This window comes from Spermophilus citellus, assembly GCF_964194105.1.
Source record: "Spermophilus citellus genome assembly, chromosome: 11".
Taxonomy (NCBI): Eukaryota; Metazoa; Chordata; class Mammalia; order Rodentia; family Sciuridae; genus Spermophilus; species Spermophilus citellus.
In genome coordinates, this window is record NC_138192.1 from 128,230,130 (window position 1) to 128,252,651 (window position 22,522).

General features: G+C 39.4%; 1 protein-coding gene across 1 annotated transcript in view; it reads left to right on the plus strand.

The window, feature by feature from the left end:
• Nucleotides 1-22,522, plus strand: part of CAB39 (calcium binding protein 39) — a 77,418-nt gene that overhangs the window by 47,132 nt on the left and 7,764 nt on the right. Inside the window, exons 3-6 of the mRNA XM_081262117.1 lie at nucleotides 5,513-5,677; nucleotides 7,795-7,913; nucleotides 13,272-13,440; nucleotides 20,925-20,984. Of these exons, the coding sequence (XP_081118243.1) occupies nucleotides 5,513-5,677; nucleotides 7,795-7,913; nucleotides 13,272-13,440; nucleotides 20,925-20,984 (513 nt within the window). The remainder of the gene's footprint in view (nucleotides 1-5,512; nucleotides 5,678-7,794; nucleotides 7,914-13,271; nucleotides 13,441-20,924; nucleotides 20,985-22,522) is intronic.

Here is a 22,522-nt window from a genome sequence, read left to right on the forward strand (position 1 = left end):
AAGGAAGAGTTGAGAGTGGCCCTTAAGTTTTTGGCATGAAAAAATAGCATCAGTAGTGTTTCTGTTAACCTGAAATAAAGGAACAAGGGGAGAGTACCAGGCACTGGGACAAGATCACGAGTTGTTTTGGATGCATTAGGTGTGAAGTACCATGAAACACAAGTAGAGAGTAGACTGCTGAATGTATGGGTAAGGCCTAGAGAAAAGAATTAGAGGTAGGAATCTGAGGCCTTTGCATTAGGGAGTTAATTAAAGCAGTAGGTATGGATGAGCTTACTTAAAGAGAAACCACAGAATGAGAAAAGGAGAGCCAGTACCGTGCCTTGAGAAATGCTTACTATTAAAATGGCCTACCCAAGGAGGATGAGCCAAAAAGGAGCAACTAGAGAAATAGGAAGGAAAATTAGGTGATGATAAGTCACAGAGGACAAGGGAGAAACTGTTTTAAAAGGAGGGTATAATCAACAGCTCAAATGCTGTGGGAAACTCAGGCATAACGAAGAGGGAAAATTGCATATAGTAGCATATAAGTCACTGGTGACTCCCAGGCTTGTAAAGTACTAGATATAGAAGCCATGTGGAGTTGGGCTGAGGAGTGAACAAGGAAAGAGGACTAGATTGTGACATATGTTTTGAGAAATTTAATTATGAGTGGTTGGGCGCTGGGAGGAGGGTTATGGAGTCCAAGGAGAGCTTATTTGATTTTGTAAACGGGAGTCTTGATCATGTTTATAAACTGATAGGGAAAAATCAGGAAAATTGGTGGTATGAGGAGATAAGAGGTGGGTTCCTGAACAGTCAGGAAGCAGGGGGCAGAATCTGAAAACAGGTGAGCAGTAATGTAGGTAGGTGAAAGAGTATAATTGTATTTAGCATTTCTTCCCCACCCGTAATGTAGGTGTCAGTGCCATCTTCTGAAAGGGAAGGGGGCTTTATATGTGAGTCCAGGTTGTCATTTAACTCGGAAGTGTAATAAATAGTTTTCTAATTATATCCTTACCTCTTTCCTCCCTATCTTATAAACAGCTTTATTGAAATATAATTCACATACCATAGTTGCCCCATTTAAAGTTTACGATTCAGTGTCTTACCTATTGTCAGATTTTTTCCTGTCAGAAAGAATCATGTGAAGAATAGAAATTAATGAAATTATTTTGAAAAAGCAGCATATGTGAGTAGATTATAAGAGAACATGTTACCAAATGAATGATTTCCTCTTGACTCAGAAAATTCTATTTTAAGTTATTAAAAATATGCATATGGGGGCTGGGGATGTGGCTCAAGCAGTAGCGTGCTCGCCTGGCATGCATGCGGCCCGAGTTCGATCCTCAGCACCACATACAAACAAAGATGTTGTGTCCGCCAAAAACTAATAAATAAATAAATAAATATTAAAAATTCTCTCTGTCTCTCTCAAAAAAAAATGCATATGGGATGATGAACTTCTGTCAGAAACCTCTGAGGTGTTATAGAGAATATAGTAATCTCGGAGGTGTATGGAGAATATAGTAACAGTGGACTCTGCTTAAAATCAATACTGAATAAGATTTCATAATGTGATTACTGAAGGATGATTTATAAGCATTTAGAAAAGAAAATTGCAGAAATCAGTATAGCCTTAGTGAAAAGGTCAACCAATGAACTTGATTTCAATTTGTTACATTCAGAAAGCATAGAAGAAATAGCATGTTTTTGTTTTATCAAAAATTTAACAAAAAACTTTTTTTAAAAAAAGTTGTATGTAACAGCAGCATACCTTTGTTTTATTTGTTTATTTTTATGTGGTGGTGCTAAGGATTGAACCCAGTGCCTCACATGTGAGACAAGTGCTCTGCCACTAAGCTACGGCCCCAGCCCTAACAAATACCTTATATATAATCAGGGATATGATAAATTATGGTATAACGGTGTATTAAGAATTGTAATACAAAAATAAATAAATAAATTTTTAAAAGCTTTTTGAATATGATTTGGAAATAGGTACATATAGAGTGGCTGAGCAATCAAACCCAAAAATTATTAGAACATTACTGAAGAAAGCATGATGGGCCAGAGACAACATGGTGGGCTCCACTTGAGATGTTTCAGATGATAGAAAGGTGAGATGTCTTTCAGAATACAGAAATCCCCACAGTCTTGAGTGATTGACTGATACTGGGATTAAATAGTGAGAAGATTTAAATCATTCATTGTGGGATCATTTGCTTCAGTTTAAGAACAACATTTGCAAAGGTCTGGCTTAAGCAGCAGTGCCTGTGAAAGCCAGAGAGGTTAGTTCACTCAGAGTTCTCTGATATAATTGCCAAAATTCTTAAAGATACTGGGCTGTGTTACCATTTGTGATGGGGAATTGGTGATCTGATGTCTTCTGTATCCTTCCTTTTGAGCTAGAATTAGAATACTAGTTCTCCTTTTCTTAGAAGATGAGAGAAGGTTTTCTGAAGAAGATGACTATTTAGGAAAGACAGGCAGGCTCCCTTCAAATAGGAGCCTTTGTGTGGAAGAGAAATTAGAATACTGCCAGATTTGCAGGGCAGACTCAGAGCCAGCAGACAGTGTGGTGAGACAATGTTTGTCTCCTTATAAAATTGTCTAATAGCTATCTAATTCTGATATCTGCCAATGCTGCATTACTGGTCACTGGAAGTATTCAAGGTGAGACAACATAATCATTTGGTGAGAAGACCAGGACGTTGTAAAGGGAGTACCATGGGACTAGATGATTCTTTAAGGACTGTTACATGCTGATGTTCTGTGAATTTAAGTTACTTCTCTTAAGGTATATTTCTGGTCATAAATGATTCATTTTGTTTATTTGTTTGTTTGTTTGTACTGAGGATTGAACCCAGGGGCACTTTACCAAGATCCACATCCCCAGCCCCCCCCCCTTTTTTTTGAGGCTGAGGCTGGTCTTTAATTTACACAATCCTCCTGCCTCAGCCTTCAGAGCTGCTGGGATTATAGGCATGAACCAATGTGCCTGGCTAAATGCTTCATTTTAAATAGATTTTTACAGCCACTGTGTTTTTCATTTATCTTATTTTACCCAAATCTCCTTTGTTGGTTTATTACCTATAACTTTTTTCAAGTGTTTTGTGTGGGGGTTTTTAATAAGCTTAGGGCTTATAACATACACTGCTAATTTATCACAGTATAGTCAACAGAAACTGTTACACTGATTTAGTTATTATAAGACCCTTACAACACTATACTTTCATTCCTCCCTTTTAGCTTTTATCACCGTACATTCTTTTTTCTGCATGTGTCATAATCCCAGAATACATTGTTATTTTTTGCTTTAAACAGCCAATTCTCTTTTGGAGACCTTTAATATCTTGTTTTAAATAAATTCTTTTACATTTGCTCACATTACCAGTGTTCTTCCTTCTTTTGTGTATACCTAGTACAAGTCTACTACTAATGAAGTCTTTCAGCTTCTATATGTCTCAGAAGCTCTTATTTCATAGCCTTTGTTTTTGAAAGATATTTTTACTGAGTGTGAGATTCTAGGGTGGCATTTTGGTTGCATATATTTTTCAGCACTTGTTACAGTGTTCCTCCCCTATGTTTTGATTTTCATCATTTCTGTCAAGAAGTCTGTTATTCTTTGTTCTTTATCCACGTGTGTTTTGTTTTTGTTTTTTTGTTGTTTTTGTTTTTGTTTTGCCTCTGAGACTTTTTTTTTTAATCACTGAATTCAAGAAATTTGATTGTTCTATTCCTCATTATAATATTCTTCTTGTTTCTTGCACTTGGGATTTTTCAGTATTTTAAGGGTATTATAGTTCTTATCAAATTCAGAAATTTTATTTGCATTTTCCCACATATTTTGTCTGTCCTTCCCACTGCTTTGAGGACTGCAGCTACATATATATATTTAATTGCTTAAAGTCATCCCATAGCTCACAGATTTGATGTCTCCCCCAGCCCTGTATTTCATTTTGGAGAATTTTCACTGCTGTTTTTAATTTTTCTTCTGTAGTGTCTAATCTGCCTTAATCCCACCCATTGTAATTTTTATCTCGGACAGTGTAGTTTCAATTCCTTGAGTGTTTTTGTGTCTTCTCTTCCTCTATGTAATGTACTCAATTTTTCTTGAACATATTGAATAAGTTGTAATAACTGCTTTAACATTCTTTTTTATTCTGCCATCTGTGTCATTTCCAGGGTTGTTTCTTTTAGTTGGACTCCTCATTGATTGTGTTTTTCAGTTATAATCCTCTCTAGGCTTGTTGTTAACTTTGCTGAATGGGACCAGAGCAGAGGTTAGGGCTAATTTTGTGCAAATACTGAGGCAAAATCATCTTGAGCATTCTTCTTGATACCCTGTAACTATGAGGTTTTCTATTCAGGCCAGTGGGATCAAGAACTCTTTTCAACCTCAAGTGAGCTCTGTGGTTCTGTTCCCTGGCCATGGTGACTCACCTTATCAGCTCAGCTAAAGATGCCAGTAGGTTTCAGCAGACTTCTAATTCACTCTTTCTGTGCCTGCTCTCCTTCCTGGTATTCTTCCCTGCAAACTCTAATCTTCTTGGCCTCCTTCCCAGCTGGCCTCCTCAACTCACAGAGATGGCTTCCCATCCCTGTGCTGTGGCCTGGCAGTAAGCTAGCGTAATTGTAAGGTGCTCTTTGCTTGTTTCCCTTCTCCAGGGATCACTGTCCCATGCTGCCTGAAGTCCAGTATTTAAAAAGCATTGTTTCAAGCCTGGTGCTCTGGAGGGTGAAACAGGAGGGTTGCAAGTTCAAAGTCAGCCTCAGCAAAAGCCAGGTGCTAAGCAACTCAGTGAGACTTTGTCTCCAAATAAAAATACAAAATAGGGCTGGGATGTGGCTCAGTGGTTGAGTGCCCCTGCATTCAATCCCCAGGACACCCCCCCCAAAAAAAATAAATAAATGGCATTGTTTCGTATGTCTTATTTTATTTGCTAGTCTTCATTGTGGGGGTAGACAAATCTGACCCTGTCCATGGCCAGAAGTAGAAGCTCATAAGTGACTTTTTATTTTCCTCTGACACCTTACCTTTGCATTTAGTCTTTTTCGGCTTCATTTTTTGTCCTTTACTTTCCTCACATCTTTCCTCTCACAGGCCCTATAGTTTTCTCTCTCCCTCATCCCTGTCTCATGCTGCTTCTGTTCCCTAACACTCGTTTTTCAGAGTTTTCTCAAACTCAGGGTCAGTTCAGGGGCTTCTTCCCTGATATTTCTTCAACTTGAGGAGAAACTAAACCTTTTCTTTTCTCTTTGTTCTGTTTCTACCATATATGAACTGGATTTTCATTGTTCAAGTATATATGTATTGTACACATGCTGACCTTCCTGAGGAATGTGCATTTTGGTACCTGGATAACACCTGTACATAGTGTTCAGCTCAGCTCCTAAGGGCAGGGATGGAGCTCACACTTAGGTCTGAGTTTCTTTGATACAGAGAGGAGGCATTTAACAAACAGCTGTGCTGCATTTTGGTAAAATGAATTGTTTTTCTCCTCTTCTTCAACTTCTCCCCCAAAATTAGGCCACAGAAGAAGTTTCCAAAAATCTGGTTGCCATGAAAGAAATTCTGTATGGCACAAATGAAAAAGAGCCTCAGACAGAAGCAGTGGCTCAACTTGCTCAAGAACTATATAATAGCGGGCTCCTTAGCACCCTGGTGGCTGATCTGCAGCTCATTGACTTTGAGGTAAGAAATCAGTTTCTTTTATTTTCAAAAGCAGTCCTTTTCCATATGTTCTCTACTTTGGAACATCTTAAGATCCCCACTGGGCTGTTGGCACAGGGGTTCCTGACCTCTGTAAGCAAGCCCAGGCTGCCTGCCTCATTAGAAGAGCAAGGGCAGGAACCCAAGGGCATCTCAGGCCCAGACCAGGGTTTGCCCCTCTTTTTCACCACATTTTATGTAGAGTTTCTTAGGTATTCCTTATTCTCTTTCATTCAGGTTGTTTTTCACAAAGAGCTACTCTTCAGAGCACCATAGTGGATTACATAATCCACTCATCTTGGGCTCCCAATAAAAACAATCTAAAGAAAACCATAGAATGTTAGAATTTTAGAGGTAGATAGATTCTAAAGAACATCAATTGCCACAGAGATCATATTATGTGTTTTGTTTGCTTGACACTGCTTTTACATTTTTAAATTATTATGTTTAAATAGCAGATTTTATTCACAATTCTGAATTTCTGGCTTCTACTAGAAATTTGATTCTGGCAGTTTGGGGCCAGTAGTCCTGCTTGGCCCTTCAGCTGGAGCAGAGTAGCAACCCAGGGTATCCATATGTGGATTTACTGTAGATGGCACAACTTACTTTTCCATCTTAGGGCCTGCTTTACCTGTGCACATCACCTGCCTGGCCTTTGTAGGCACTTGAGATTATCACCAAAGCTTATGCAGCTGGATCATTTTGTGTTAAATATTTAATGAACTTAGCAGTGAGAATAATAGTCCTTGATACCAGCCTGAAAGAACTATCTGAGAAACATATATGATAATGAATCTCTCTGTCATGGTCTCAGGCAGTTTCTTTTTTGACTCTATCATGAATGTGCTTTGTTTTCAGCCCCAGTGTCTATCAGCCTAAGTGATGAGATGTCTCTGCAGGTACTTAAAAGAGAGCTACATGTTCCAGGGGGAAATGACAGCCAGATTAAATTTTGGAAAAAGGTGATGAGAGGGTGTAGTTCAGAGGTCACTTGAATAAAGGAAAATGAAAATTTATTTTTATCCTGTAGAACAGATAGAACTAAGACATTTTCATTTATATAGCTGATCTCATGTGCTTTTAATAGTATATCGAATTCCAACAACAATTTTTAATTCCTCTACAAAGGTAGCGATATACTGGAACATATAGTTCTTCTCCTTTGCCTGCCTGCACTTATCTTATTCCCCAACCTGGGCATGAAATTGAAATTCATTTGGGATTTTAGAGACATTTATTTAAAAGAGGTATGTGCCCTTGGGATTGGTTCACAGAGACTGCCATTACTGCACCTGAGCTAGTGTAGGCCCCAGGGTGATCTCTGTGTGTGCTTTAGGTAAGGTACGGGAAAGCTAGCATTTCACTCTCTTGTGGCTTTGTTAGCCTTGTGACAAGTAGCTATTCAAAAGCATTTCTTGGGATCAACTTTTCTATTTGTTAATTTCTGTGCAACTTTCTGATTGTAAAGTTCTCTGGGTAATAGTAAAGTCCTTCTATTTTGTACAGTGGTATAATAAAGTTCTGGTCTCTGAACTACTGCATTATGTGATGCTTAATGCCTTCATTATTAATCTTTGTGAAATTTTATCAAAACAGAACTAGTTTAATAGGGGGATATGCCTACTTGCTACTAAAGCTCAACTTCTTACAAAATTCTTTGAATTTACTCTGCTGGCAGAGTATAATTTCCCCTCCTTCTACCACTATAAAAAAAAAGTATGTGTTGTTCACATACGAATATCCTGTTTGAAACTGCTTGTTCCACTTGGGTGGGATTCAGATCCCTGTAGATTGTAAGCATACAGCAACATTTTGTTTTCTATATCTGAGTTAGCATGATTCTCAGAGTTAGAAATGGTTGAAATTTCACGTGGACGGTAATGAGATTTCACTTTGTCAACACATTGTTTATGTTAAAAATAGAACACTATTAAAACTTAGAAATTAGAGTTATAAATAAAAAGATAAAAGACAATGTAATGCCTATGGATGTTTTAAAGTCAGATATTTGGTCATAACTATAAATATACAGTGGTTTTCTTTTAGTTTATTTGGGAGGGTATATGGGCATTTGATGTTTATAATTGTATTCCTAATAGGGCAAAAAAGACGTGGCTCAAATTTTCAACAATATTCTCAGAAGACAAATTGGTACAAGGACTCCTACTGTTGAATACATCTGCACCCAACAGAATATTTTGTTCATGTTATTGAAAGGGTATGTACAATGCAATAAAATTTATATTCTTAGTTGAAAATAAAAAGGAAAGACTGCCTTGGGAGAAAAAAGAAAACCAGGATGGTGAATATGGGGAACATTTTCTCTTTACTCAGCTTTTTGTCCCGTATATCTTGGACACATTTCCCTCCTTAAAATTCAACCTGTGAGCTAAATTGAATGTAAAAATACCCTGTAGATGGAGTTTAAAATTAGGCAAATTGTGAGCCTTTAAATTCACAAATTAAAGTTGACTAAAGGAAAGACATCCTTTGTTGTCTTATATCTGTTTTCTAAGATTTAAAAAGTTGAGTTGCTGGGGCTGGGGATGTGGCTCAAGCGGTAGCGCGCTCGCCTGGCATGCGTGCGGCCCGGGTTCGATCCTCAGCACCACATAAAACAAAGATGCTGTGTCCACCGAAAAATAAAAAAAATAAATAAAATTAAAAAATTAAAAAAAGTTGAGTTGCATTGAAATTCAAGCTAAATCTTGCATTTACAGATGTCTCGTTTATACCTGGTCTGCACACTGGAAGGCCAGGAACACCACCTCGGGTGGAACACAGAGCCACACAGGTGCACTGTTTGGTTAGCAGCATTCTTGTCGTTGTGATTTGGTGCCCCTTGAGTTTCAGCTCAGTGTTCATTCACTAATCCACTTAATTTGGTAATGCACAGTGCATTTTCTGGAATCACTACTGGACCAAACAGGCATTTATGATTAGGAAGTTTTTCACTTTAAAAAGCAAAGCAAAAAAACCTAAAAAAAGGAAAAAGAAATCTTCTCCCCCATCACTGAGCCTCCCTGACTGGCAAGGTAACCTATCGCTCAGCACCAGAGCTATTTAACAGCCCTGGGCATGCTGTGCCACTTCTGTCCCAGCACTGGCAGTGTTCTGTTAAACTGGAGGGCAAGCACGTTGCTGGCCTGTCTGGTGGTGTGAATCAGCTTGCTCTCCTGCCCCTAGTTTTGCAGTTTGCCTCATTCTGATTCATATCTCTGTGGTTTAACACTTCCCTCAAGTTCAAGCTTGTTTAGATGAAGCGTGAGTCAGTGCCTGTGTTGCACACCAGCATTCTGTTTCCTCCTTTCTATTTCTAACCATCTCTGTAGCTTCTTCAAATGTTGCCGTACAGAACTTTTGGCATCTAATTTCTTGTTGTATTACCCCATGGTTGCTGTGTGAACACGTAGAAAGTAGCCTGGAATTTTGGTGCTCTTAGAGCAACTTCCTGTTGGCTCTATATATTTTTAAAGCCAGTATTTCCTTTTCCATAGAAACTAGTGGTTATTAAGATCTGTAAATTAATTATCTCTGCCTATGATTTCACTTTACAGTAGCCAGGGATAATGATATAACCATTGTTAGATATTGTATACAGTAAGACTTTGGAGATACAATTTAAAGTCTAAAGTTCTTCACTGGGCTGACCTAAGCAGAATCCGCAGCTAGAGAGAAGCATAGAGAATGGGAGCAAAAGAGTGAGATAGCCTGGTCCCCAGCCCCCTCACCCTTGGTCGCAGGCACTGTGCATACCGCTACAGGGAAAACACAGCAAAACCTCTCCCACCCACAGCCCCGCCTCAGCAGCCCCTTAACGTCCTGTGTTCTTACTTGCTCTAGTCTTTGCCTCTTTTCCTTACACATGAGTTCTGTGCATCCCTAGTACATAATACACAACAAAATAAAGTGTACAGAAATAGTTTAATGTAGTTACAATATTATTTAAAAACCTAATTTCAAATTTTTTTGATTGTTATAAAAAACGGCATATTACAGTTTCTTTTAAATTGAATTCTAAACAAGGTCCACAAACTAAATTTGATTGATATGACTCTGTTAATCTATAATAGTTAATGAATACCCTCTTTTTTCTTTTCTTTCTTCTTCTTTTTTAAATATACTCATGTCCTTTGTTTGTTGGAGCAACTGGATAATTTGTAGACAAATCACATATTTTGGATTTTATTTCTGTGGTTCTGTTCAACATGTTTCACTATCCCCTGTTCCTTTAAAATTGGTGGTTAGATGTAGGGGTTTAGATTTAGGGTTAGTTTCAGATTCCCTTCGAGTAGGTGTATGTTCATGAGTGGTGCCATGTATGTTTTATTAGGTGGCTCTGGTTATTCTACTTCAGGTGATGTTTAGATTGACCTCTGGGTACAGTCTATATTCTGTCCATTGTAAAGTACTCCATTGGCCTTATACCTGAAGGTTTTAATATCCATTGAAAGTCCTTATCTAGATTAAAAATGGCCACTTCCTCTTTCATTATTTCTTCTCTATATAGCTATGCTTCTTCTAAAGTACAGCCTCTCCGGGGCTGGGGTTGTGGCTCAGTGGTAGAGCACTTGCCTAGCATATGTGAGGCACTGGGTTTGATCCTCAGCACCCTATAAAAACAAAGAAAGAAGGTATTGTGTTCATCTACCAAAAAAAAAAAAAAAAAAAAGCCCAAAAAACAGCCTCTCCTAACCATAACTTAGATATTACAAAATATTGTCTTTAAGGGAAAGGTTTGTGTCATTATTTTAGTATAATTAGCTGGTGTCTCTGGCTGCTTTTTACGTGATCATTGAGTTTATTGTTTAAACATTGTTATTAACTCAGTTTTTTGTTTTGTTTTTAAAAATAATGGAGTCATTATTTTTTTACGGTCAAGTTGTCCCCTCTTCAGCCATTGGGAGCTTTTTCAGATTGGTTCCTATGTCCTTTTGGCAAGGCTCCCATTAGTCTGATAGCTTCCTTGCTTTCTGGCACAAGATGACTACCTTACTCATTTTGAATGGATCCTGCCACATCTGGAAACAACTGTTTAAGGAGGCCTGTGAATTGCCTTTTAAAGATTTTTGGGTTTGGTTAGACTACTTACATACAATGGAATTGTCTTCTTGGGCTGTAAGTACTTTGGTGTTGGCTATTTCAAGGTGTTATGCTGCTAATATTAGTGTGTACTTGAGGTCTTATTGCTTGTGTTGGACTGAATTTGGAGGCAATTATTTTTTTATAGGACATTTAAAAGTTATTTTACTCTCCAGCCTGGTGCTAACAGGTTGTATAGCATAACTGTTTGCCTTATACTCATTAGTTTATGATTTAATCAGGTAGACAAGCTTGACAAACTTCTTATCAAAACCCACCCAATTTGTTTTACCAAACTGTCTTACCCTGTCCTTCTAGTCTCCTACTTATTAAAGATAAGCAGAGATGGGGTTGGGGGTCTAATTCAGTGTCAAAGCATTTGCCTAGTTTGTGTGAGGTCCTGGGTTTTGGTCCCCAGCACCACCAAAAAAAAAAAAAAAAAAGGCAAAAATGAATTGTGCGATCAGCCATTTTTGTGAGAGGCAGGGGTTGATAAAAGAAATAGGACTTAAGATTGGAATTCCAGATGGCTTAGAATTTGCATAGGCAGAAAAAATATAGAGACAGCATCCTAATAGTGTATTGCTGGGAACAAAGGTTCAGGGACAGAAGTGAATACCATTTGATTGGCAGCAATGAAGAATAAGCAATAAGCAGTAAAATCTGAGTGTTTTATGGCAGAATCAGAAGATGGCATTTTACCAGAGTAATAGATTGAGGGGAAGACTAGACATTAAGTCCAGAAATTTGTCTTTATTTGATTGACAAGAAATAATTTTAAGTTCCTATACTGGAAATGCTGTGGATGAGCTTGTGGGTTGGGTAGATTGGTTATGACGGAGCTTGAACAATGCTGGTTGGGAGGCCTTTGCAGTTATTCTGGCAGCATGAGTTAATGCACTAGTGGGAAGAGGTACGAGAAAATGAAACTAACATGCCTCAAAGAAATGTCGAAAAGGCCTGGCAACACTGAAGCTGGGAAGATTTGAAGTGAGGAAGGGAAGGTTTAAAACCATGCTGTGCAGTACCATAGCTACCAATCACATGTAATGCTTAATTTTCAATTATTTTAAATAACATTTAAAATACAGTCCCTAAGTCACACTGACCTAATTTCAAATGTTTATTAGCCACATGTCCTAGTAGCTACCATTATGGACAAAAGAGAGACCATTTCCAACATCACAGAAATTTTTGTTAGGCCTGATTTAGACCTGGGTATCAAAACAGAAACAAAGTCAAATTACAGAAATGAGGCAGAAGAGTTGTTGGGTTATTTGGTGGAGGAAGACAAGATGGTATTTTAGACATGTTGAGTTTATGGTAGATTTCTGACTGAAGTTGTCCAGAAGCAACAGAAAATGCCTAACTTGAGGTTCGGGACTAGATTTGAGCAGGGGGAATTTAGTAGCGGTGAGAACCTTGAGATGGTATAGGTTTGGGGCCAAAGGCACAAAATAGGAATAGAGGATAGAAAGGAGAACTGAGAGAACTTCTTCTTTTATCCTTCTTCTTTTTTTTAATAGAGCAATGAAAATATTGGCACTGTCAAAACACTTAAGTAGAAGGATCTTTTGTTATAAGTAAGGATTGCTTGTTTTAGCCAAGAGGAAGCCTTTGCTGGCCAATTAGTTATTTCACAGGAGTGTTGGGAAATGGAATTTGACTGCAAGAAACTACAGGAGCATGTGAGTGGGAAAGAAATGAAGCCAATGCATACAGCTTGAAAGGAAGTAAAAGAAAAGAGAACAACGTGTCTGAGCAGGTGGCCGAATCCAGGCAGAGGGCTTGGTGCACATGGGAAGAAAAGGCCCCTGCTTGGCTGAGAGGTTTTTCTTTCTATGTCAGAGATGGAAAAGGTGAGAGACCTGAACTGAGATAAAGGGAGGCTGTGTGTGCAGAGCTGGTGAGGCGGCACCAGTCTGATCGTCCACTGCTGGTGTTAGTGGTCCCTAGCTCTCCATGCAATCCTTAGGACTAAACTCCCAACTTCTCAGTGTTTCCATGTAGCCCAGAGACTTGAGTACTGTTTTGAGTGTTAAAACTTCAAAGTATAAATGCTGTATATTTGATAGACCTTATTAGATACTATGAATTTCTGAATTTGGAAAAATGTTTTGTATTGTTTTTGATCCAACCATTGGTGGTGCTTCAAGGTGTTAAAACCACCACAGGTAAAAAGCTAAGCCCAAATGGAATGACTGGTGTGACCTTAATACTGACTTCCAGATCTTGTTAAAACCTTGAACAGTGGACTTCCATTCACACAGTCATTCTTGTGGCTGCTGCTTTTTGGCTGAAGGCAAGCCAGTGCAGGTGGGCTCTACAGGAAGCTCCCAAACCCAGGCTTTCCTCAGAGAAATACCTTTTGTAACCAGTGGTCACTTGATTAGGACACATGTCTGAAACTTCCTGTTCTAAAAATTTGAAGTAGTCATTCTAAAAGTTTTGAGAGAGCAATCATGTTTGGCTTTTTATTTGTTTATTTTTACAGGTATGAATCTCCAGAAATAGCTCTGAATTGTGGAATAATGTTAAGAGAATGCATCAGACACGAGCCACTTGCAAAAATCATTTTGTGGTCAGAACAATTTTACGATTTCTTCAGATATGTTGAAATGTCAACATTTGACATAGCTTCAGATGCATTTGCCACATTCAAGGTAACAAAAACTAGAATTCTAAGTACACTTGCAATTCAGATCAAAAAGCGTGCTTTTTTTTTCCCCTAAATTTTCTCTGCCTTCCTAGTCTACACACTGCTGCCCTCTAGTGGGAAGACAGAAGATGAATTTTATATGTGTTGGTATGATTTTAAGTATTTGTAATAAAAGTCACAGCTTACAAAAGGTGGAAAAGTTAGATTGTAAAGTCTGTCAAGAAGGCAGAAGTTCTGTATGGTCAAAATTGTACTTTCTTGTTAAATTATCCATTAAATATGAAATACAAATATACAGTTGGCCTAACAACCTGGTCTTCTGTGTTGGGACATTCTATAGCAGTTTCTTTGGTTAAGCAACAGACGAAGTCATTGGCTTCTTTTCAGGGGCCATGTTGATTTGGAATGTACATGTCATTAAACACTAGAACCACATTCAGGACAGAGATAGCCACATTGTTGTCATACCTGTGTCCTCACACCAGAGCACATCTATTAAATGCAGGGAGAGGACAGAATCACTTGCACTATTCCAGCTATTGCTTCCTCCCTCCCCTCATCCACTTTATCTCCCTTGTTGTGGGTTTGTATGAATTAAATACACACAATACCACATGCAGATTTTTATTTGAGTTGCAAGGTTCTGTGCTATTTAGTTTATATAAATAAAGCAATAATCTTGTATTTCCCCAATGAAAGCTTTATATATTATAATTCCCCTCTATAAAATGTCTGATCTTATATGTAAATGTTTAGAACTATTTCATATACTTACACATAGACGACCATGCTCAGAAACCATGGACTCTATTGCAGTAGAAATGTCCTCTTATCTTGTTAAGTTTCAGTTTTATGATTATAAAGAGCCCGTGACATAATGAGCACACACCTTGGGCTTTAGATAAAATTTGTATCTGACAGTGAATGAACACCCTTAGGATAGGACAGAGTCCAGGGGACTGGTCATTAGGGTTTTACTGAATGAGTATAAGGTCATGGTGTAAAAGGTGCTCAGGATTTATTTCCCAAAACCATTAAAGAGGATATCAGAAGCTTTAGTTAATATTTCAGATACTTAAATGTCAATGTACAAAGCAAAACAAATTGAGTTTGAGATTATAACATAGAGTGGTCACTATGATGTCTTAGGTGTCACCGCAGTGGTGGGATAGGACTCATGATTAGAATGCATCGACGGAAGGGAATGCCCCATTCAGGAGCAACAGCCCGGCCTGAAGGGAGGTGTGTAGTAGCACCTTGTGTCAAGGAGAGAGTCCCCTGTGTGGAAGGACAGCCAGGATCCCGAGAGTGGCAGCACTCTGGGCGCGTGAGGGTGAGGGAAGCGGATTGAGGAGCAACAGTGGTGTGGGAGAATGCAGCCAGACCCCTGACCACGTGGAGGACATACTCCTGGCACAGATGACCAAATTGGCTCAGAGGTGAGAGAGATGCGCTGGCTACATGCCAAAAATGTGATATCTGACAGTCTTGATAGGCCTTGCTAATGATTTCATTTCAGTTAGAGTTGCTTCTTTGAGTGAATTCTCTCCAAGGAGAAAATGGTGGTGATAGAATCGCCATGGGTAATATAGTCCAGTCAGGTCTTGGTGGCCACAAAGGGAAAGACTGTACAGAGCCTGGCAAGTGGCCTTGAAGAAAGGGAACTTCTATAAACAACTTAGGGTTCCAGGGGTTAGCTCTAGAAGAGAGGGTTGAGAAGCTGGCCTGGCTTCCGTATCTCAGGTGCTCCCAGTTATACAAGAAAGAGAGCCCACTATGCCTCTCCAAGAATAGCACAACAGGGCCCCTAGCCAAGACAGAGTGCGAAAGACACAGACCTAACACTTAATCTCATGGGGCTAAATGGCAAACAGACCGAAGCTCCCTTACACACCTCCCTGAAAGAAATTGCGGTCAGGACAGAGAGAACAACCAGACCAACAGGGACAGTCTGGCATCTTCACACCACAGGTGCTGACAAGGAGGGCAGAAGAAGGACCCTGTCCCCTTTGCTAATGGCCCTTTGCATGGCACAGTTTTCTAACAAAAAAAAAAAGAATGGATCTGTGTTCCATGTTCTCCTTTGAGAATGTACAACAGTTCCCCCCACAAAAAAAATGTACCCCTACACACATCAATTTTTGAACAAATGCAGCTTGTCCAAAACCCTAGGATTAGAGCCTATGGAACAGGTGCTAAGTCTTAAAAGGAAATAAAAATATCTTTTCTAAATACGTCCAAGAGTCATAGCTTGAATGAATGGATACTGAAATAGTAAGCCAGATGGTGAAATATTTGTTAGTGATTTTTGTTTTGTTTTTGAGGAATTAAGGAGATGGGGAGGAGAATTAGAAGGCCAACAAATATATTTCCAATTTTCCAGAATAAAAGAAGGTAGATTCCCCAGAGAGGCTGGTGGAGCTTGGAGCTTGATGTTTTACCTCTGTAAGGTTCTAGAAAGTATTTCTAAAGAGATGATTTCTGAGCATTTTGGAAAGGAAACCGTGTGCCCACAGCTACCATGGATTCGCTAAGAGTAAGTTCAGCCATACTAATCTCATAGATGCCAGCAGGTCAGGGGGGTTAAGGACATGGCTGCCTGTTTCAAACCAGCTCTGCTGCTGATTTAACCTGCATCTCTCCATCTATTAAAATGTAGGTGATAATACAAGTATATAAGGGGTTTTGTACCTCTATGCGGTCTTTGCACAGTAAACGTCACTGTTAGATGATTCCTTCATTACAATGAGGATGTGCTAGATACTGAAACATCTACACATCTCTTCTCATGGAAACAGTAAGCAAAGATGAACTAGATGGAGTTTTATCATAATGATTCACAACTAAACAAAGCCATATCCATACATTGTTGTCAACTGGATGCATTTTGTAGCCAATCTCCACTGGGCTTTATCCCACCTGGCCTAGCTGAACATTTTTATCATTTATTAATGACCAAAGGGTGACAAGGCATACTTATCTAATGTGTAGGTCCTAGCCAAGAAGGGAAAAAGAGAGATTAACAGTAGATCCTAAAATTCAGGATCCAGAGGGGACAGAACAGAACAAACTAAATGCAGATATGAGATCTCCCACTTGAGGACCTCATTGTACAAAGAATGGGATAGGGCAATAAGGTGTAAATAATAATAAATAATAAATATTTTAATAAATTAAACAATTACTAAGTATAATAATTACTATGATACAATTAATGATACTCAAAAGAACCTTATGAAATAGATACTGTTATCATCACCTTCATATGTGATGAAAAGCCTAGACATATTGAATGAAGTCAGACAGTAAATGGGAAAACCATATTTGAACCCAAGCCAACTGACCTGACTCAAAGCCCACTCTGAGTAAATAAAATTCTGAAGATTCCACTAAAATTAAGCGGTATGTTGAATACAGTCTCCAAAGCTCCATGTGATCACAAGTATGTAACCTAAGGAATCAGTGTTCTCCCTCAGTTATGAGCTCCTCAGGTGGTGACATGTAAATGTGCTCCATTCCAGGTGCTCCACTTTAGGAGGCACTTAAACAATAGATAACTTCCAGAAGACAGTAGGTTGTGCTCAGAACCCATGATTCAAGGAGAGGTTAAAGGACCGGGCATATTTAACCTGAAGAAAAGAAGACTTGGTCAGACTTTGCCATGAGATACTACTTGTATTCAAAGTGGGAACCTCTGAAAAATGGATTGCAGCCATTCTGCCAGCCTTAGCAGTGTTTGGAAATAACTTGGAGACATATAGGTATAAATCAAAAAGAGGGTTTTTGACTCTAGCGCAGAAAGAACTTATTAATTATAAGAGCCCAGAGATAAACCACATATGTGAAAGAATTGAGTTCCTTATCCCTGGACATAGTTGAGCATCGTATGGGAAATGGGGACAAAAGACTTGCTAAGATGCTGTGAAAATAAGCCCCACCCCCCAGATAGCAGTATTTTTTCAGGGATATCTGTCACCTGCTGTTTGGTGCCCAAATTCAAACTTTTAAGAAGGTTTCTAATTCAACCCATCCTAAAAATTGGCTGCTCAGTTTCCTGGACCTGGGACATGATCCCTGGCCTTTCTTCAAGTTATACCAGTGCTTTGGATATACTGAAATTCAGATAGGTCATAAATCCTTTCCTCCGCTCTGCTGGTATGGCATCACATGTAACTTATAAACTTGGTGAGTCGCTGACCACATGCCCTTTTTGCCCCTTCTCTTCTCTTCTCTTCTCTTCTCTTCTCTTCTCTTCTCTTCTCTTCTCTTCTCTTCTCTTCTCTTCTCTTCTCTTCTCTTCTCTCCCCCCCTCCCCCCCTCCCCCCCCACATACACACACACACAGTTCTGAGGACTAACCCAGGGTGGCACACACTCTAAGCAAGTACTCTACCACAGAGCTACATCCCCAGCCCATTTATTTATTTATTTGAGACATGAATCTACTAAGTTGCCCAGGCTGGGCCTCAAACTTAAGAGCTTCTGCCTCAACCTCCCATGTAGCTGAATTACAGGTGTTTGCCACATGGTCAGCTTCATTTTCTTTTCTGTTGGTTTCTGTCCTTCCCTGACCCATTATTTGAGCTCTCCAGAGCTTTTAATGATAGTCGCTGAGTTAAGGTTTCTTCTTACCTCTCAGTAGATGGAGGTAACTCCCAAAGCCCTGTCTCCTTTCCTAGCCTAGTATTAGCCTTTTTCTCTGGTGCTGGCTTTATTGTTGTTGTTGTTGTTGTTTTAAATATTTTTTTAGTTGTAGATGGACACAATACCTTTATATGTTTATTCATTTTTTATGTGGTGCTAGGATCGAACCCAGGGCCTCACATATGCTAGGTAAATGCTCTACCACTGAGCAACAAGCCCAGCCCCCGGTGCTGGCTCTTAACAGTTGCTTCTTTTCTTCAAAAATTCTCCTCCATTCCAGGTCCTTAGAATGTCCTCCTTGACCAAAGGACTTTTATCCTATTATGCATGAGGGCCCAAACTTTAGCAATCTCACAACATCTTCAATCCTTTCTACCCTGCAGCCATTGAGCTATGCTTCCCACATTGACCACAATCTCCTGATTTCCCAGAGAAGAACAAATAGATGGGAGATGTTAGAAGCCCCTCTTTTTAGGTGTGGTTCAGTTGAGAGCCTCCTGCCCCTGCTTGAGTATATCCTTTAGAGGAAATAACTCACTCAAACCTTCAGTAAAATTGTGGTGCCCAACATGGTTACACCTAGAGATCTTTGCCTAGTAGAACATTTGGTGGATGCTTTCCCCTACCCATCCCTAAGGCCTTAAACTCAGTTAAGAGCCAGTATCTCTTAAGTCCCCTCTCCCCTCACATTCTATTGTATCAGATTGTGGCAGAATAGTGAACAATGGCTCTGTGGGCTGTACTTCCTCATATTGGCCTCCGGAGTGATTCAGCCACAAAACCTTAGAAGTGACAGTCTTGTGTGGACCCTGACACATCCCTTAATTCACCCTCAGTTCACTTATTCATTTGTTCTTTCCCCAAGCCCCTGATTGCCTGCCCTATGCCAGCTTCAGTGCTGGGGCTTGGCAGAAATCCACACACACAAATGCTGCCCTTGTGGCACCTACTCAGGGAGGCCAGCCATAAACAAAGCACAATGACAGGCTGAAGGGTGGTGAGTGCTCCTTAGCAGGCATGGACTTGGTACTTTCTCTGTTGATATCCTCACATTCCTTCTCTTTGCCTCTGACCCTATGGGCCAGTGCACTGAGATGGTGGAGACTCTCCTACCATTTTCATCTTTGTTTCCATGAGGGGACACTTTGCAGCACTCTGCCAGGTCACAGTCTTCCACATGTAACCATGTTAAGCAGCAGATTTCTACTGATGATTTCAGGAAAGTGGCTATTCCTCCTGAAGAGTACTAAAAATAAACTTCAGATTTCTTAATTTTACCTCTAATTCTCAGAAAAAAAAAATTGGGCAACCCTGTTAAGATCAGGAAATAACAGTACTGATGACCTTGCCTAGAAGTTTGAACAACTAAGTCTTTGGGATGGGGTTAAAAGCCTTCTGAAAAGCACACTTTTGAAGATTGTTTAATGTGATGTTTTTCTAAACATGTTTCCTGGTTTTCTTGGTTCATTTATTGATTTACTAAATATTAAGCTCTTCCTAGTATGGAGCACTACATAAGTACTGGTGACCCAAAGGTTAGTAAAAACAGACATGACCCTTTGTCTATTTTTGTGTACAGGAGAGACTGTTTTCAAATAATCCCATAAGCAGATATAAAGTTACAGTTGTGACCAGTGCTTTCATGCGGTGACCAGTCAAGAATGGTTTCTGAGGAAGGGATGCCCAGTTAAGAGCTGAGGCTGGGTGGTAGGTAACTAGGCAAAGGGAAGGCCTATATGAAGGAAGACCTTTGGGGAAGGATGGTAACAGGAGTAGGTGACAAAAGAGCTTCCTGCAGAATCCCTGAGAGCTGACATCTCTACAAGAAAAGTCAAGCTGTGGCTCTTCCCACATGCTTGACCATAGAACACTGCTTAGAGCATTTCTCAGGACCAAGTACCACATCAGCAAGTTTTAGGAAATGCTAGCCCTGGGCAGCCTTCAGCTGTAAAAAGGAAAGAAAACAAGTTAAGGAAAGTTGAATCAGAGAAAAGGGGTTGCTGGCACTGACTTCTCTAGTAGGTGGCACTGAAGGAACTTGACTCCTTGGTTCATCAAACATTGCCTGGGCATTCCTACTATCACATGTTCCCTTCTCTTTCCCACCTGGGGAGACCAAGGCTAGTCATGGCCAGCTCACAGGTCCCTGAGACAAAGGGTCTTATTTTATTGTCTAAGGCCTAGCACCTAGAATTTTTCCTAGCTCAGGATTATTTCTGACTTGAATGATCTATGAGTGTTGCCTTTCTAGGGTGAGGCATGAGCTTTTTTTCATAGTAATACCAAATAGAACTACAGGTCAAACTAATTATTAATTCCACATTTTTTGTGATATTCTGCTTAGTTAGGAACTAATGTTTATAGTATGATGGGGCTTTTAAAAAACATTCTACCTCTGAAAAAAGACCGCATTAGATTTGAAACTGGTTGAATTTAGGAGGAAGATAATAGAACCTTCTGATATGTCTAAAATAAAAGAAATTTGCTCTTTCTCCATTAGGAATACTAAGCAGCATAGCATTGTTTGACATTCTACAACTGTTAACTTGTATTTCACTTCTTTAATCCCTTTGTTATTTAGTATATTTGTTCATTGCCTTTTATGGGTTTTTTCCTTCTAAGAATTATAGATCTGTCATAGCATAACCATTGAAATTGCGATTTCATATTATTGATGATTTTATTCCCTGTTGAATAGAATCACTGTTTTCAGTACAATTCATGAACAGTAATACATAATAAGTTTTTATCAGATAAAATGGCATGGAATGTTTTAGGATTCTCTTTTCTGAAAGAAATTTAATGGAGAACAACTGTAAAAATATATATATTTTCTTTTTCTAGGATTTACTTACAAGACATAAATTGCTCAGTGCAGAATTTTTGGAACAGCATTATGATAGAGTAAGTATGTGAAATATTATTTTAAAAAATTGAAACTTCTGTTAACAGCAATGAAAGATTTAAATTGCATTTTGCCCCAGAACATTGATTTTGCATGCATAGTATATTTAATTAGTGCTATACTTGTTTCTCTACTGCAACAGTGTAGAGTGTTACTAGGTCAGAATCAGAACCTAATCCTTTTGGTTGACACACTGCCCTTTGCATCTTTTCTTAGTTTAGAAAAGGAAAATAGGCATTTTGCTGCTGAATGAAAGTACAGTTAAGTTAAAAGGAGAATTATTATCTGACTTTTAACTTTTCCTTCCTTTTCCATCAGTTGCAGTATATACATAGAGAGAAAGGGAGGCAGCAGCTGGTAGGATGAGAGCAGCACTGGCCTAGGGGGCAGGACCCCGCTCTGCTCCTGCTTCACTGCTAACTACTTTGTGGCCATGGCCAAGGCACTTACTGCTTGGGGACTTAGAAGTCCTCCCTTTTTTGTAAAATGAGGACATTGGACTAGCCCATCGGTAAGGTCCCTTCCAGCTCTGAGTCAATGTCAGAAGTCCCTGGTAATGGTGGACCCCACCCCACCCCCAAGAATTGTAAATGCTCTGGGTGCTTTGTTGACTTGATTCCCTGTGACCCACACAGCCACCCCAGGACCACATTGCTGCTTGTTTCCTTTCACTACACCAGTTCTGCTTCCTCTGAGCACTTCCCTCCATACCCCCACCACTTTCTTACGTCATAGTAGTTTAACTCCATGTTGTCTAAGATCTAATAGTTACTCTTAGAGAAATCAGAATATCAACAATCCACTTAAAATTCATATCTATCCCACAAGATTTGGCTTAGGCTTAATTATTCCACTAGTCCTGTGAATCTTTGAACTCATAGGTATTATTAACACTTTATTGTTCCTTTTGCTGGTCAACTACATAATAAGATTCTTGGAAGCAAATTCTATGCTTCCTCAGTCTTTGTCTTCTCATTTTCCCCTACGACTCCCAGCAGCTCAAAACACCATGCTAAGTACATACTAAATCCTTCATAGACAGCCTCACACATGGCTTAAATACTGCCAGTTCTTTACTTTTATTTCTGCCTATGGGTATTTGGATATGGGTATGGTTTTTTTGGTATGTGGTTGACTTAAATTGGCAGCACTCTGATTTCATCAGGGCCTTTTCCAGCAGTTGGAAACATGGGCTTTCGTGTCAGACTGCCCGAGGTCTGCCTTCAAGTGCCAGCCCTGTGAGTGTGCTGATAGGACCTTAGGCAGCTGCTTTCATTTGCCTCAGGATCTTCAGCCCAAAAGAAGTCCCTGTCTACTGGGGCGTGTGGGCATTAGATAAGGGTACATACTGGAAGCATATAGTTTTTGAATGCTAAAGCCCCTGAGATAGTGCTAAAACACAATAAACATTTAGTAAATTTTAGCAGCTTTATAATTGCCACATGGTCTCAAATTTTATTTATTTTATTTTTGGTAGCAGGGATTGAACCTAGGGGCATTTTACCACTGAGCCACATCTGCAGCATTTTTTACTCTA